This window comes from Prionailurus bengalensis, chromosome E2 (genome assembly GCF_016509475.1).
Source record: "Prionailurus bengalensis isolate Pbe53 chromosome E2, Fcat_Pben_1.1_paternal_pri, whole genome shotgun sequence".
NCBI classification, from domain to species: Eukaryota; Metazoa; Chordata; class Mammalia; order Carnivora; family Felidae; genus Prionailurus; species Prionailurus bengalensis.
Window position 1 is genome coordinate 50,113,573 of NC_057352.1, and position 12,593 is coordinate 50,126,165.

The 12,593-nt window shown below is 55.2% G+C and overlaps 1 protein-coding gene across 2 annotated transcripts; it reads right to left on the reverse strand.

Moving 5' to 3' along the window:
- Positions 1-200: 200 nt before the first annotated feature.
- Positions 201-4,878, reverse strand: LOC122494470 (chymotrypsinogen B). Of its 2 annotated transcripts, none has more exons than XM_043599694.1 (7): positions 4,753-4,878; positions 2,844-2,947; positions 2,650-2,729; positions 2,470-2,548; positions 2,039-2,219; positions 763-896; positions 201-419 (listed from the first exon to the last, which is right to left on the reverse strand). In XM_043599694.1, exons 1-7 carry the CDS (start codon positions 4,805-4,807, stop codon positions 258-260), a joined length of 795 nt encoding a protein of 264 aa, XP_043455629.1. In that variant the 5' UTR covers positions 4,808-4,878; the 3' UTR covers positions 201-257. The 2 variants fall into 2 exon arrangements, with proteins under 2 accessions (XP_043455629.1, XP_043455628.1); XM_043599693.1 differs by lacking the exon at positions 4,753-4,878 and adding an exon at positions 3,878-3,992.
- Positions 4,879-12,593: the final 7,715 nt, after the last annotated feature.

The following is a 12,593-nucleotide window of genomic DNA, read 5'->3' on the forward strand; positions in this document are numbered from 1 at the left end:
GGTAAAGCTGGCTCCAGCAGATAGAAACTCAGTTCTACCTCGAGTGGAGTCCTGAGCAGGGAGGATGGAAAATAGAGCTAGAGCTTTCTAACAAAGCAGGATTAACTGGGAAAGACGCTGGTAACGCTGGCCCTGGGTCACAGTGATACTGCAGCCCCGCGTCTCCCAGGCCACACAGAGACACAGGGTAACTCAGTGCCTCCCGTCACATGCTTTTATTGGAAACACTCGGGGTTGGGACGGTGGGAGAAAGAGGCTCAGTTGGCGGCAAGAATTTCCTGAACCCAAGGAATGAGCTTGGTGACGCGGGCGTACACGGCGGGGACGGAGGTGGAGCAGGTGCCGCTGCCCCAGGACACGATGCCCACCAGGGTCCAGGCTCCGTCCTTCTGGCAGACCAGGGGGCCGCCAGAGTCGCCCTGCAGGAGGAGAAAGGACCTGTTTACAAGCCTGAAGCGGGGTGCCGGGGCCCCGGTGTGCCCTGACCTGCCCCCGCGCAGGTTCTGTGCAGACAAATGACAAGTGTGGGGGCAGAGACTGGGCAGGAGGCTCTCGTGGCAGGCCCAGCTCTGTCGCCTACTCCTGGTGGGCCTGGGGCACGTGGCTGACACTCTCCCCCCGCTGGCTGGCGTGGGGGGCCCCCAGCGCCACTGCCGCCCAGAGGGGTGGAGCGGACGCGGCAGAAGGGAGCAGCCCCCTGGCCCGCGCGGGGGCGGGGCGGGGGCGGAGCCGGCGGGGGGCAGGGGCGGGGCCAGGCCTTACCATGCAGGACGAGACGCCGCTGGCCCCGGCGCAGATCATCACGTCCGTGATCTTGCTGCCCCAGAACTTCTTGCAGTCGGCGTTGGACAGGAGGGGCAGGGCCGCCTGCTGCAGCTTGTCGGGGGTCTTGTTGGCTGGAGGGACACAGGGGGCAGGGGCGGGGGCGGGGGGGGAGCGGAGGTCAGGAGCCCTCACCCAGCCGGCCCACCCCGCGGTGGAGGAGACCCTGCCTCCCCCCTGCCTGCTCCCAGTCCTTCCCCATCACCATGACCTCAGAAACGGAGCTCCCCACCTTCCCTCAGACCTAACAGTCCCTGCGGGACCCCTTCCTCTCCGATTCCACACCAGGCGGTGGTGACATGGCTTCCAGCACAGCTGTTCACGCGAGCCGTGCCCTGGCAGCCCGTGTGGTGGGCGGGGGGCACTGCCTCCCCTCCGGGGAAGGGGGCTGACGTCCTTTTCACGGGGCCCCTGCTGGGGACCCGCCGCTCTGGGTGGCAGATGGGGGAGCACCGTCCTCCTGCTGCCCTTTCCTGGCCGCCTCCGTCCCGGTCAAGGACCAGAGGGTGAGCCGGGGCCTGGGCAGGAGCACCCGGGACTCTGGAGGAAGATCGTCAGCGGAGGGAGCAGCCGGGGGAGGGGAGACCCCGCCGGACTCTCAGGGCCCCGAACCACACCCGGACATCTGACTCCCGGCCCAGACCTCACGGCGAGCTTGACACAAGCGCCCGCCTCAAGTCTGGAGAGGAGTCCAGGCTGGAAACCCGACCGTGGGGACCTCGTTGCAACGTAGTGAGAGTGCCACCTGCTGGTACTTGGGCGTTTCTTCAGCAACTTCGTCTTCAAGTGTGCAGTATTTAAGCTCATCTTTATTCACGTTCCGAAGGTTTTCATTACGAGGGTTTTAGGGGCGCCTGGGTGGCTCAGTGGGTTAAGTGTCCGACTCTTGGTTTCGGCTCAGGTCATGAAATCTCCCAGTTTCATGGGTTCGAGCCCTGCATTGGTCTCTGTGCTGACAGCTCAGAGCCTGCCTGCTTCGGATTCTGTGTCTCCCTCTCTCTCCGCCCCTCCCCAACTTGCACTGTCTCTCTCAAAATAAACTTTTTTTTTTTTAAAAGAGGGTTTTAAATAAATAAATAAATGGAAAGGTTTCAGAGTGTGTAGCAATTTAGACGAGAAAAAAAGGAAAAGCCATATGGGTCCTACCTGGAGACCCCCGCTGCTCAGCCCCAGCCCCAGATACGTTTCCTGGATGAAAAGGCCAGGTGGTGCTCACCATTGTGCTTGGTCTTCCCCCAGCCCGTGGTAGCGCACAGCAAACCAGGGGGGAACTCATCCGTAGCCGCGGGCAGGCACACAGGGGACACGGTCTCGGAGAAGCGGGCAGGCGTGGCCAGCTTCAGCAGGGTGATGTCGTTTCGGACGGTCAGCATGTTGAACTTGGGGTTCTTGAAAACCTGTGGGGCGGAGCCAAAACGACAAAGTTAGGCCCTCGGATTAGTCAGCAATCTGCAGGGTCCAAGCTCTTTTCCTGGCGGCCCCCGTGCGGAAAACAGATCCACAGGAGCCCGGAATGAGAACTTGGAGGCGAGCCCAGCCACTCGGGCTCCTGTGTTCTCAAGCAGCCCAAGGGTCTTGTCCTTCTTGCCGCTGTCCCCAGCCCCGCAGCTGGGCCTCCTGGGCCAGCTGGGCAGGGCTCGGGCCTACCTTGGCGATCTTCAGGACCTGGATGTTCTCCTCATTTGCGCGCTGGTCAAACTCCCCAGCCACGACCACGTGGGAAGTCCTAGAGGAATCAATGGGGGTTAAGGACTGGGAGTGGGCCCTGCTCCCTCCTCACCCCCACATGTGGCCAGAAGCAGAGCCCTGAGCCCGCACAGGCCTCACCTGACACCACAGTGGGCAGCAGTGACCACCCAGTCCTCGCTGATGAGGGAGCCCCCGCAGAAGTGGAAGCCGGTTTTATCCTGGAGGGACATGGGGAGGGTCAGGCTTAGCTGGACACCAGAAGCTCCCAGCCTAGCCCCAGCTGGGCTAACACCCCAGTGTGTCCCCCACTCTCTCACAGAAAACCCCCTCACCTGCAGGGACACCTGCCAGGGCCAGGAGCCCGGGAGAGCGTCCTCGCCATTGACGATCCTGGACAGGCCATTCAGCACGGGTTCGATGGCGGGGACCCCACACTCTGAGGGAGTAGGAGAAGAGGGAAGAAGCCTGAGGCCCAGAGTCCACAGAACTCCTGCTTCCTTCCACCAGGACCCCACACCACCCTCCAGGCGACTTCTGGCCGCAGTCCTCAACCTCTAGCAACCGGGATCCCCGCGTGAAGCCAGCCCCCAGGCACCCTGCCAGGGATGCAGAGGCCAGGGGCAGGTCCTGCCGGGGGACTTCCTGATGAAGGAGCAGAAAACAGGCTGAGAAATCAGACTGCCTGGCTGGACTCCCAGGCCCAGCCTTCATGCTGTGAGAGACCTCAGGGCATCACTGAATCTCCAGTGCTCATTTTCCTCAGTAAACTGGGGAGCACCCGAGGCTAACCTCCCAGGTCAAAGCTCACCTGTTAGATGGGAGCAGAGAAATCAGCCAACCCCAAGTACACGGGGAGTCCAGAACCCTGGCGCTTTGCTGAAGCCGGTAAGAACCGGTACGTTCCACCCTTCTGTGCCTACGCTGACTTTTCTTTTCCAGAGGTTTCAGGAACTATTCATCGTGTCAAGTTTTAGTTTCTTAATTATTTAATAAAACAGGACTTTGCACCATACAAGAATACAGGGGGGAAAACACAAAACATGGGCTCGAACTGTCAGAGGATGAGAAAAGACAGGTGTACTTAATGTGTCTGTGACGCACTTGCTGTGCCGGGACCTGGGGACTTCTCAGCACCCGCACAAGGAAGGTCAGGCTGGTGCAGGCCCGACCACCAGGCAGCCCTCCCTCCCCCACTCCCTGTGGCAACGCAGGCTTCTCTACAGGTCAGTGCCCGCCCTGCTGACCCCGGGTGACTCCGTGCAGATCATTCTTGCCAAAACATATGTCATCATACTAATCACTTTCTTTGTAACAGCAAAAACATTAGAGCTAAACCAGGATGTATTTACACAGCTGAGTACTTTACCGTGATTACAGTGAATGGGTCTCTGCACCAACGGGGATAAATCTAAAACATCAGGTGGGTGGGAAAAGGCGCTTTTTTTTAAAGTAAGCTCTAAGCCCATCGTGGGGCTTGAACCCTTGACCCTGAGATCAAGAGTCGGAGGCTCCACCAACTTCACCAGTCAGGCGCCCCAGCCATGTTTTAAAATTGACGTAGAGTATAATACTGTTTGTGAAAGCTTATACAGCTTTCGTACAGAGTTTATGGATTTATAAATATGTAGTAAATTAGTAAAACCCACACAGCAAGTTCGGAATTGGGTTCATCTTCCTCTAGGGGAGGAGGGAGAAGGTAACTCTAGCTGAATCTATTTTATGTTTTAAAAAGCTGTACCTGAGGCCAGTCTGCAAAAAGGTAATATTTACAAAACCATATTTACAAAACATGGCTGGAATGTCATTTTCTGCATTTTCTATTATTTCTTCTTCTTTTTTTAATGGAAAATGAAGGGCTTTGAAAGTGCCTGGCACAATAAATAAAAATCCTAGGAGGAGGCACTGAGAGTCTCCTGCAACCATACCCTCACTGTGCCCACGGCACCCTGCCCAAGCCACTTCTGGGCCAAAGAACTCTTTGGTACCCTCTTGTCTCAGAGTGTAAGGGCTCAGAGGGCCCCAAGAGGACCCCTGTGCTCCCCGCAGCCTCAGTTTGCCTGTCTGGGTAAGAGAGCCAAGGGTGCAGGGAAGGGGTCTCTAAAGTCCCTCTTAGCCAGGCCCCAAGGCTCACTCTGGACAGAGCCTCTCAGGCTCCTTCGATGGGCCTGGCCACGGGGCCGCTGGGAGCTCAGGGCCTCCCCGCAAGCCCAGCAGGCCCACCCCTGGGATCCCGACACTCACGACCGAAGGCAGCCCCCACAAGGGCGAAGCAGGAGAGAAGCCAGAGAAAGGCCATGTTGCTGCAGTTGGGAAGGAAGGTGTGGGCTGACTGCCCTGAGGGCCCTGTTTTTAAGTCCCCGGGGATACCACAAGCCCTGCCCAACCCCTGTGGCCCTGCCCAGCCAGAGAAGCCTGAGAGCCGCCCTCTCTGTTATCCACCGTTATCCAAGGACCTTGAGCGATAAGTGGGGGCCAAGCCCCTCTCACAGCCTGGCCTCGCTCTCGGCCCGAGATGCCCCAGCCCCTGGGAAAAGGGCAGCTGTCCTGATGCAACGTCCCCCCTAAGACTCGGCAGTGCCTGGCATCCTAAAGGCTCTGTCGGCAATGCCAGCACCCGGGCCAGGAGCTTGGGCCCCGCAGAGCCCAGCTCCGTGCAGCCTTTGCCAGGCCCAGAGGCGGAGGCCCAGCCGCTGCCAGTGCAACAGGGAGGGACCCCAGCTCCTAATTACAGGCAATCCCACCACGGGGTCCAGGAACCCCAGCTGTGCTCACTGGGAGGCCTCCAGCATGGCGAACACAGGCTGCAGGTTCCCAGCAAAGAGTACTTTCACCCAGTATCATCCACAAGTATTCTATAAATGTCCTGGCTTTTCCAGAGGGTCACCTTCAAACCAGCCCAGCCAAGCAGCTTCTGAGTGCGGGGGAGGGAGGGTGGGGGGGGGGGTGAGTGGCCCCTGTAGGCCACTAGCGATGCAAGGCTGGCAAACACCCAGGGCTCAACTGAATCTCTTTCTGTGGTAACTCACAATTTAAGGAACTGTAAATAGCTTCGTGTCCTAGAAAATGGGGCTGAGGTGCGCCTGGGTGGCTCGGTTGGTTGAGCAACCAACTTTGGCTCAGGTCATGGTTTCATGGTTCATCGGTTCAAGCCCCGCATCGGGCTCTGTGCTGACAGCTCAGAGCCCAGAGCCTGCTTCGGATTCTGTGTCTCCCTCTCTTCCTCTGCCCTTCTCCCTCTCGTGCTCTGTTTCTGTCTCTCAAGAATAAACATTTAAAAAAAAAAATCTTTTTTAAGTGGGGCTTTGATTCCACACCATTAAATGACACACGAGGGAACAGAAAAGAAACAATGTTGATGGTCCCAGAACAATGAGAAAAGGAGGGTGTACATAACAGGACGGTGATGCATTTGCTGTAAGTAGAGGCCGAGTGACCTCTCGGCAGACCCTGGTCTAGACGCTGGGCGCTCACACGCACATAGCACCCTGCCCTCGTGGGGCCAAAAGCCTAGTGACAGAGACAGACACTAAAGGGACAGGCATATGATGTCGTGAGTCCTATAGTCCAGGCAGGGAAGGGACAGTGCTGCCGTTCTGGAAGGCTCCCTGGGCCTCCCCCGTAAGGCGGTTTGTAGAGGAAGGTGGGCGGCCAGAGCAGTCTCCTCCCGGGGCCTGGGAGAAGCTGGCCAGACTGAGCAGAGTGAGCAGCACAGGGTCACTGCTTCTGATTGGAACTCCGCGGGCCTGGAGGTTTTGTCTTGATCTGTACTTTTAGTTCTACAGAAGAGCTATGTGGAGTCACCACCGGGTAGGTTCAAAGTGCTTCCCCGAGGGGCAAGCGAGGGCTCTGACCAGTGGGGATGGTGGCCGCAGGTGGCGCGGGGCTCCTAGAGGAACCCCGTCTCTGGGGAAGGGCTGAGACAGCCGTACTTCTGGGGACGTAGAGGGCGTCCCCACTAACTGGGTCTGAGGCTGATACCTCAGCAGGCTGTGTGGTCCTCCCGGGGGTCCCAGCTGAGTGTCAGCCATGGCCTTGAGGGTAAGGAATCCATATCTAAGTTTCAGGTCAGGGTCGCTTATTGAAACATTAACACGTGCTGGGTTTGTTTTTTCCTTCCCTCATTCCAAGCAGGTCTCCACGCCAATTGTATTTTCCTTGCCTCAGGGACTTTTCCAGAGAGTCTCTGGCTCTCTAGGTCTGTTGTGGAAGTGAACTCCCGACCCATCTGAGCGAAGGAGGAGGAACTGGCCTCAGAAGCCTACCTGAAAGGGAGGGAGAGCTTCCCCAGTGAGAGATGAGCCAGGGTGGCTCAGAGCAACCCGGTCACGTTTGAGCCTATCTGTCACTGCATTTTGTGCTTTGACAACAAACCAGACCATGAGGGGAGCACTCCCTGGGGGCAGGGTGATCTCCCTGTTACCAAGAGTGATCCCAGGGCCGCGTGCCCACAGCCGTTCCCCCTTCTCACCCCCATAGGCGGTTCCCGAGCCCCCCCCCCCCGCCAGCTCTCAGGGGGAGACTGATTCCTGTAAGCAGGAGAGGCTAAGAGGAGTCCCAGGGAACCCCGTCCCGCCCTTCCTGCACTGTGGCGGTCTCGTGGGGCTGTGGCACTTGGCACTGGGGCCACCATCTCGAGGCCCTGACAAGACAGACAGAGATCCTGCCTCGGGATTACGGCATCACTGAGCTGCTGAGCAAAACCCGCATTTGCAACCTCCAAATCTCTGCTGGTTCGCTCTCAGACAGAGAAGTAAATCCCGGTTGTTTAATCACCGTGTCATGTGTTTTATGACAAGAAGCATCTGGACTAATATAAAGTAACCGTTAGAATGGAGCTACGTGTCTTCGTTTTCCCCTTCTGACCCACCTTCCAGCTTTCTCCACCGTGCTGGCCTCCCGCGGACTGACCCTCGGGGACAGAGCAGGGTCCTGTCTCAGGGGGAGGGAGAGAGGTCTGCTACCTATTCTCTGAGGGCTGGCTGCTCCCCTCTCCACCGGCTGCAGTTGCTTTCAGGAGGCCCTCTCTGCTCAGGCCCCCGTTCTGGGTTCCAGAACTGCTCTCCCCTTGTCCTGTCAGTTCTGGGGACGTCCCTATTGTCGCCAGGGCCCTGTGCACCCCACTCGCCTTTTTCCTTTCTTTTTGTAAGAGGAGGGGCTTGTCCACGAGGGCAGAGGAGGGAACTGGCAGTTAGGACCTTTTTTTTTTAATGTTTATTCATTTTTGAGAGAGAGCGAATGAGCAGGAATGGGGCAGAGAGAAAGGGGGACAGAGGATCCAAAGCAGGCTCTGCAATGATACCCCATGTGGGACTTGAACTCACAAACCGTGAGATCATGACCTGAGCCAAAGTCAGACGTTCAACCAACTGAGCCACTCAGGCGCCCCTCCTCACTCACCGTTTTTGTTTTCCCTAAGCCCTGCCCACCCTTTGTAAAGTTCCCTTTATTTAAACTCACCTCAATCAGCCCAGTTTTGAGTGTGCCACCTGTTCAGGCTGATATACAGGCTGTGCCCCCAGGACCACTGAACACGGGATTCTGGGAAAGGGCTGCCCACATACTGGAGAAGTCCACGGAGAACCTCTATGTCAGGGACGATGAGGCCCGGGTGGCCCATGGCATGCGGTGGCATCACGATACTCAAATTAACACTGGGGGTGGCAAAGGCTGGAGTGCAGGCGGGAATAAGGCAGCGGAGGGTAAATGGCTGTGGCCCCGAGTTCCCGCAGGTTCAGTGCTGATCATAAACACTGGGGAGTCGCACCAGTGGTCCAGGAGCGCACGAGAGGGTGATCAGTCATTAGAGAAATGCACATTGAAACCACAGTGAGGGGCGCCTGGGTGGCACAGTCGGTTAAGCGTCCGACCTCAGCCAGGTCACGATCTCGCGGTCCGGGGGATCGAGCCCCACGTCAGGCTCTGGGCTGATGGCTCGGAGCCTGGAGCCTGTTTCCAATTCTGTGTCTCCCTCTCTCTCTGCCCCTCCCCGTTCATGCTCTGTCTCTCTCTGTCCCAAAAATAAATAAACGTTGAAAAAAAAATTAAAAAAAAAAAAAGAAACCACAGTGAGATATAGTTCATACCCATTAGGATGGCAAATAGAAGCGAAAACCAGAAAACAGCAAATAACAAGAATTAGGATGTGAAGAAATGAGATCCCTCGCCCACTGGAAGCGTGCATTAAAGACAGATTCAACCTATGATCTCACCATTCCACTTCCGCGAGTATACCCGGAAAAAGTGAAAACAGGTCCCCACAGACAAATCTGCAGACCCGTGTCTGTAGCAACATCATTTACGGTCTAGGACACGGAAGCAACCCACGTATCTCAAACGAATCGTGGTCCACACATGGGATGGAGTATTATGCAGCCTTAAAAAGGAAGGAGATTCTGACCCAGGTTACCACAAGGGGGAACCTAGAGGACATTGTGCAGAGTGAGTAAGCCAGCCACAAAAAGGCAAAGATCTGCACGATCTGTTTACAGGAGATGATTGCACAGGAAGTAGACTGGTGGTTGCCTGGGGGCTGGCGGAGGGACACGGTGACAGCTTAATGGGTACGGAGTTTCAGTGTGGCAAGATGAAGAGTTCTGGACACGGTGGTGATGACGGCTGCACAAAATGTAGACGCTCCTAATACCACTGAGCCGTTCACTTGAACATGGTCAAGATGGTCAATGTTGTGTGGTATGTATTTTACCACAATTTGAAACATTTTAAAAACACATACACACAGGGGCACCTGAGTGGCTCAGTTTGTTAAGCACCGACTCTTGGTTTTGGCTCAGGTCATGATCTCGCAGTTTGTGGGTTCAGGCCCCACATGGGGATCTGTGCCGATCAGGGCCTCCTTAGGATTCTCTCTCTCCCTCTCTCTCTGCCCATTTCCCACTCGTGTGCTCTTTCTCTCTCTCAAAATAAATAAATAAACTTTAAAACACACACACACACACACACACACACACACGATACCACTTCATGATAGCTATAGCTATAATTGAAAAATTTTTGTTTATAATTTAAAATTATTTTATTTTTAAGATTAAAAAAATTTTTTTAAGTTTATTTATTTATTTTGAGGGGGGGGGTACAGAGAGAGAGGAAGAGAAAGAATCCCAAGCAGGCTCTGCGCTGTCCGAGCAGAGGCTGCTGTGGGGTTCAATCCCAGAAACGGGGAGACCACGATCTGAGCTGAAATCAACAGCCAGACACCCAACCGACTGAGCCACCCAGGTGCCCCACGGCCATAATTTTTTAAATAGGCAATAACAAATTTTGGCAAGGATGTGGAGAGAGCGGAACCCTCATACATTGCTGGAGGGAACGTAAAACGCTGTCGTCTCTGTGGAAAACAGCATGACGGTTCCTGAGAAAGCTAAAAATAGAATTAGTATAGGACCCAGCAATTCCACTCCTATGTATATGATCCTCAAAAATGAAAGCAGGGAGTCAAGCAGATATTGGTGCAACAGTGTTCATGGCAGCACTACTCCCAATAGCCAAAAGGTGGACACAACCCAAATGTCCATCAGTGGACGAATGGAGAGACAGCATGTGGAGCATCCATGCGGTGGAATACTATTCAGCCCTGAAAAAGAGCAGAGCAGTGACACATCCTACAACAGGGATCAACCCTGAAAACTTTACGCTCGAAGACAGACTCACCGTAAACTACCGACTGTGCGATTCCATTTCCATGAAACATCCACAATAGGCAGATGCATAGAGACAGAAATTGAAGTAGAGGCTGCAAGGGCCAGAGGGGGCAGGAAAATTGGAAGTATTGCTCAATGGACACAGAGTTTCTAGTAGAGGTGATGAAAAAGTTTTGGAAACAGTGGGCCCGGTTGTACAACCTCGTGAATGTAATCCATGCTACTGAATTGTACTCTTAAAAATGGTTAAAACAACAGTATGCCTGGGTGGCTCAGTCAGGTAAGCATCCAACTCTTGACTTCAATTCAGGTCATGATCTCATGGTTCATGAAATCAAGCCCTGTGTCAGGCTCTGCACTGACAGCCAGAAGCCTGCTTGGGATTCTGTCTCTCCCTGTCCCTTTGCCCTTCCCCTGTCTGTGCGCACAAGCTCACACTCTCTCTCTCTCCAAATAATAAACATTAAAAAAAATTTTTTTTTGATGGTTAAAATGGCAAATTTTATGTTATACATGTTTTACCACAATTTTCTTTTTTCTTTTTTTTTTTAAATTTTTTTTTTCAACGTTTATTTATTTTTTTGGGACAGAGAGAGACAGAGCGTGAACGGGGGAGGGGCAGAGAGAGAGGGAGACACAGAATCGGAAACAGGCTCCAGGCTCTGAGCCATCAGCCCAGAGCCTGACGCGGGGCTCGAACCCACGGACCGCGAGATCGTGACCTGGCTGAAGTCGGACGCTTAACCGACTGCGCCACCCAGGCACCCCACACAATTTTCAAAATTTAATGTAATATACCCAAAACCACTGATTTGTCCACTTTAAATAGGTGAGTTATATAGTATGTGGTTCATACCGTGTGGCCAAGGACGAGCCTGGAGCCTGACCTGGGGCTTGGAAAGTTGCAGAACCTGACACACACTCAACCCTGTCAGGTTAGGAACTAGTGGGGAAGGGGTGGGGCCCCTGAAAACATGAGATGGGGTGCTTCGGGCAAAGCAAGGCTATAGAGAACTCTGAACGCCCAAATCTCTGTGACCCTCCCCCTCCCCCCCAGCCAGCACAGGTGTTCCCATCCCCTGTCTGAGAGAACCAATCTCTCTCTGCATAAAAGCTCTCTGGGACATCCTGGGGCCGTCACCTTCTGAGACAATGCCAGTTGTCCTCAGAACCTACCCCACCAATCCGTATCACCCCTACGAGACTAGATCCTTCACATTTCCCTGTACTCACACCTTTCACCCTTAAACTCCATATGGAAGGTGAGAGACTGAACAAACGGACAAGAGCCAGGCCGTACAGAAGACGGAAGAACAACTCCGACCTGCCGTCTGCAGCCGCCAGCCCAGCGAGCCAGGAACACCGGGCCCCAAAGGCCAGGCCTTGAGTCTTGGACGGCTTCCCTAACCTTTGCCCCACTTCCAAGGTAGGACCAGCCAGAGAAGCAAGTGTGCACGCTAACCGTTCACGTGGGATGCCCCGCTTCCAGGCGGCACCCCCCAGGCTTCCCCGCGCCAAGGGCCTGCGATCAGGGTACCCCTGAAGCCTGCCTTCGTCCGGAACAGAGGTTTCCCTCTCGCCTGCCTGCCTGCGAGTCTCTCCCCGGCTCCGTGCTGTGCGTGGCGAGCTCCGAACGAAGAGCCTCGGCTTGTTGTCGTTCCCGTGGTCCTCCTGGACTTCCACAAAGGCCAGGCTCCTGTTGGCGGCGCCCCCCCCCCCCCCCCCGCACGATCCCCTCCAGGGTCCAGGTAAGGTCTCCTGCACTTCCAGCCCCGCGGCGCGTCCCCCCACCGTTGTCAGCTGGGAGCTCCCCTTCTCCTGGTTTCCTGAGGCCGCGCCCACACCTTCACAAGTGGTCTGTTAAAGGTTCCACGAGTTGCCCGGTTGATCCGGCTATTTGTTTCCTCTGGGGCCGGGGGTTCCGGGTAGATACGGTCAGGTGGCCCAAAACTGCTTGTATTATCAGCTGAACGTGACTTTTTTTTGAGGGAGAGAGAGACAGAGAAAGAGAGAGAGAGAACACGAGCGGGGGAGGGGGCGGAGGGAGGGAGGGAGAGAGAGGGACTCTTGAGCAGACTCCACGCTCAGTGCAGAACCTGACACGGGGCTTGATCCCACAACCCCGGGATCACGACCTGAGCCAAAATCAAGAGTCAGACACTCAACCGACTGAGCCGCCCAGGCGGCCCCCTGGACATGCCTTTTCTTTGAGGAAACGTTGCCAGTTGAGCTACGAAATAATGCTTTCTTTTCACTTAGGATTTTTAGTTTTGCTTTATGGGAAGAGGCCTTGTTACATATTAAACATAGGCTTTTTATCACCTATTATTCCTGGGCACACAGAAAGGACCAAACGTAAGGAAGGTAAATGAAGGTATTCCTCACACTCAGTCACCCCGAGAAGCTGGTCCCTCTAAGGCCTCT

Excerpts from the sequence above, each read along its gene's own strand:
- LOC122494470 (XM_043599693.1), bottom strand. The coding sequence starts at position 3,977 with ATGGGCTTAGAGCTTACTTTAAAAAAAAGCGCCTTTTCCCACCCACCT. Across the intron at positions 2,220-2,469 it reads AGGTCCTGAAGATCGCCAAG|GTTTTCAAGAACCCCAAGTT; the intron begins GTAGGCCCGAGC and ends TCCGCCCCACAG. Across the intron at positions 897-2,038 it reads GGGGAAGACCAAGCACAATG|CCAACAAGACCCCCGACAAG; the intron begins GTGAGCACCACC and ends GTGTCCCTCCAG.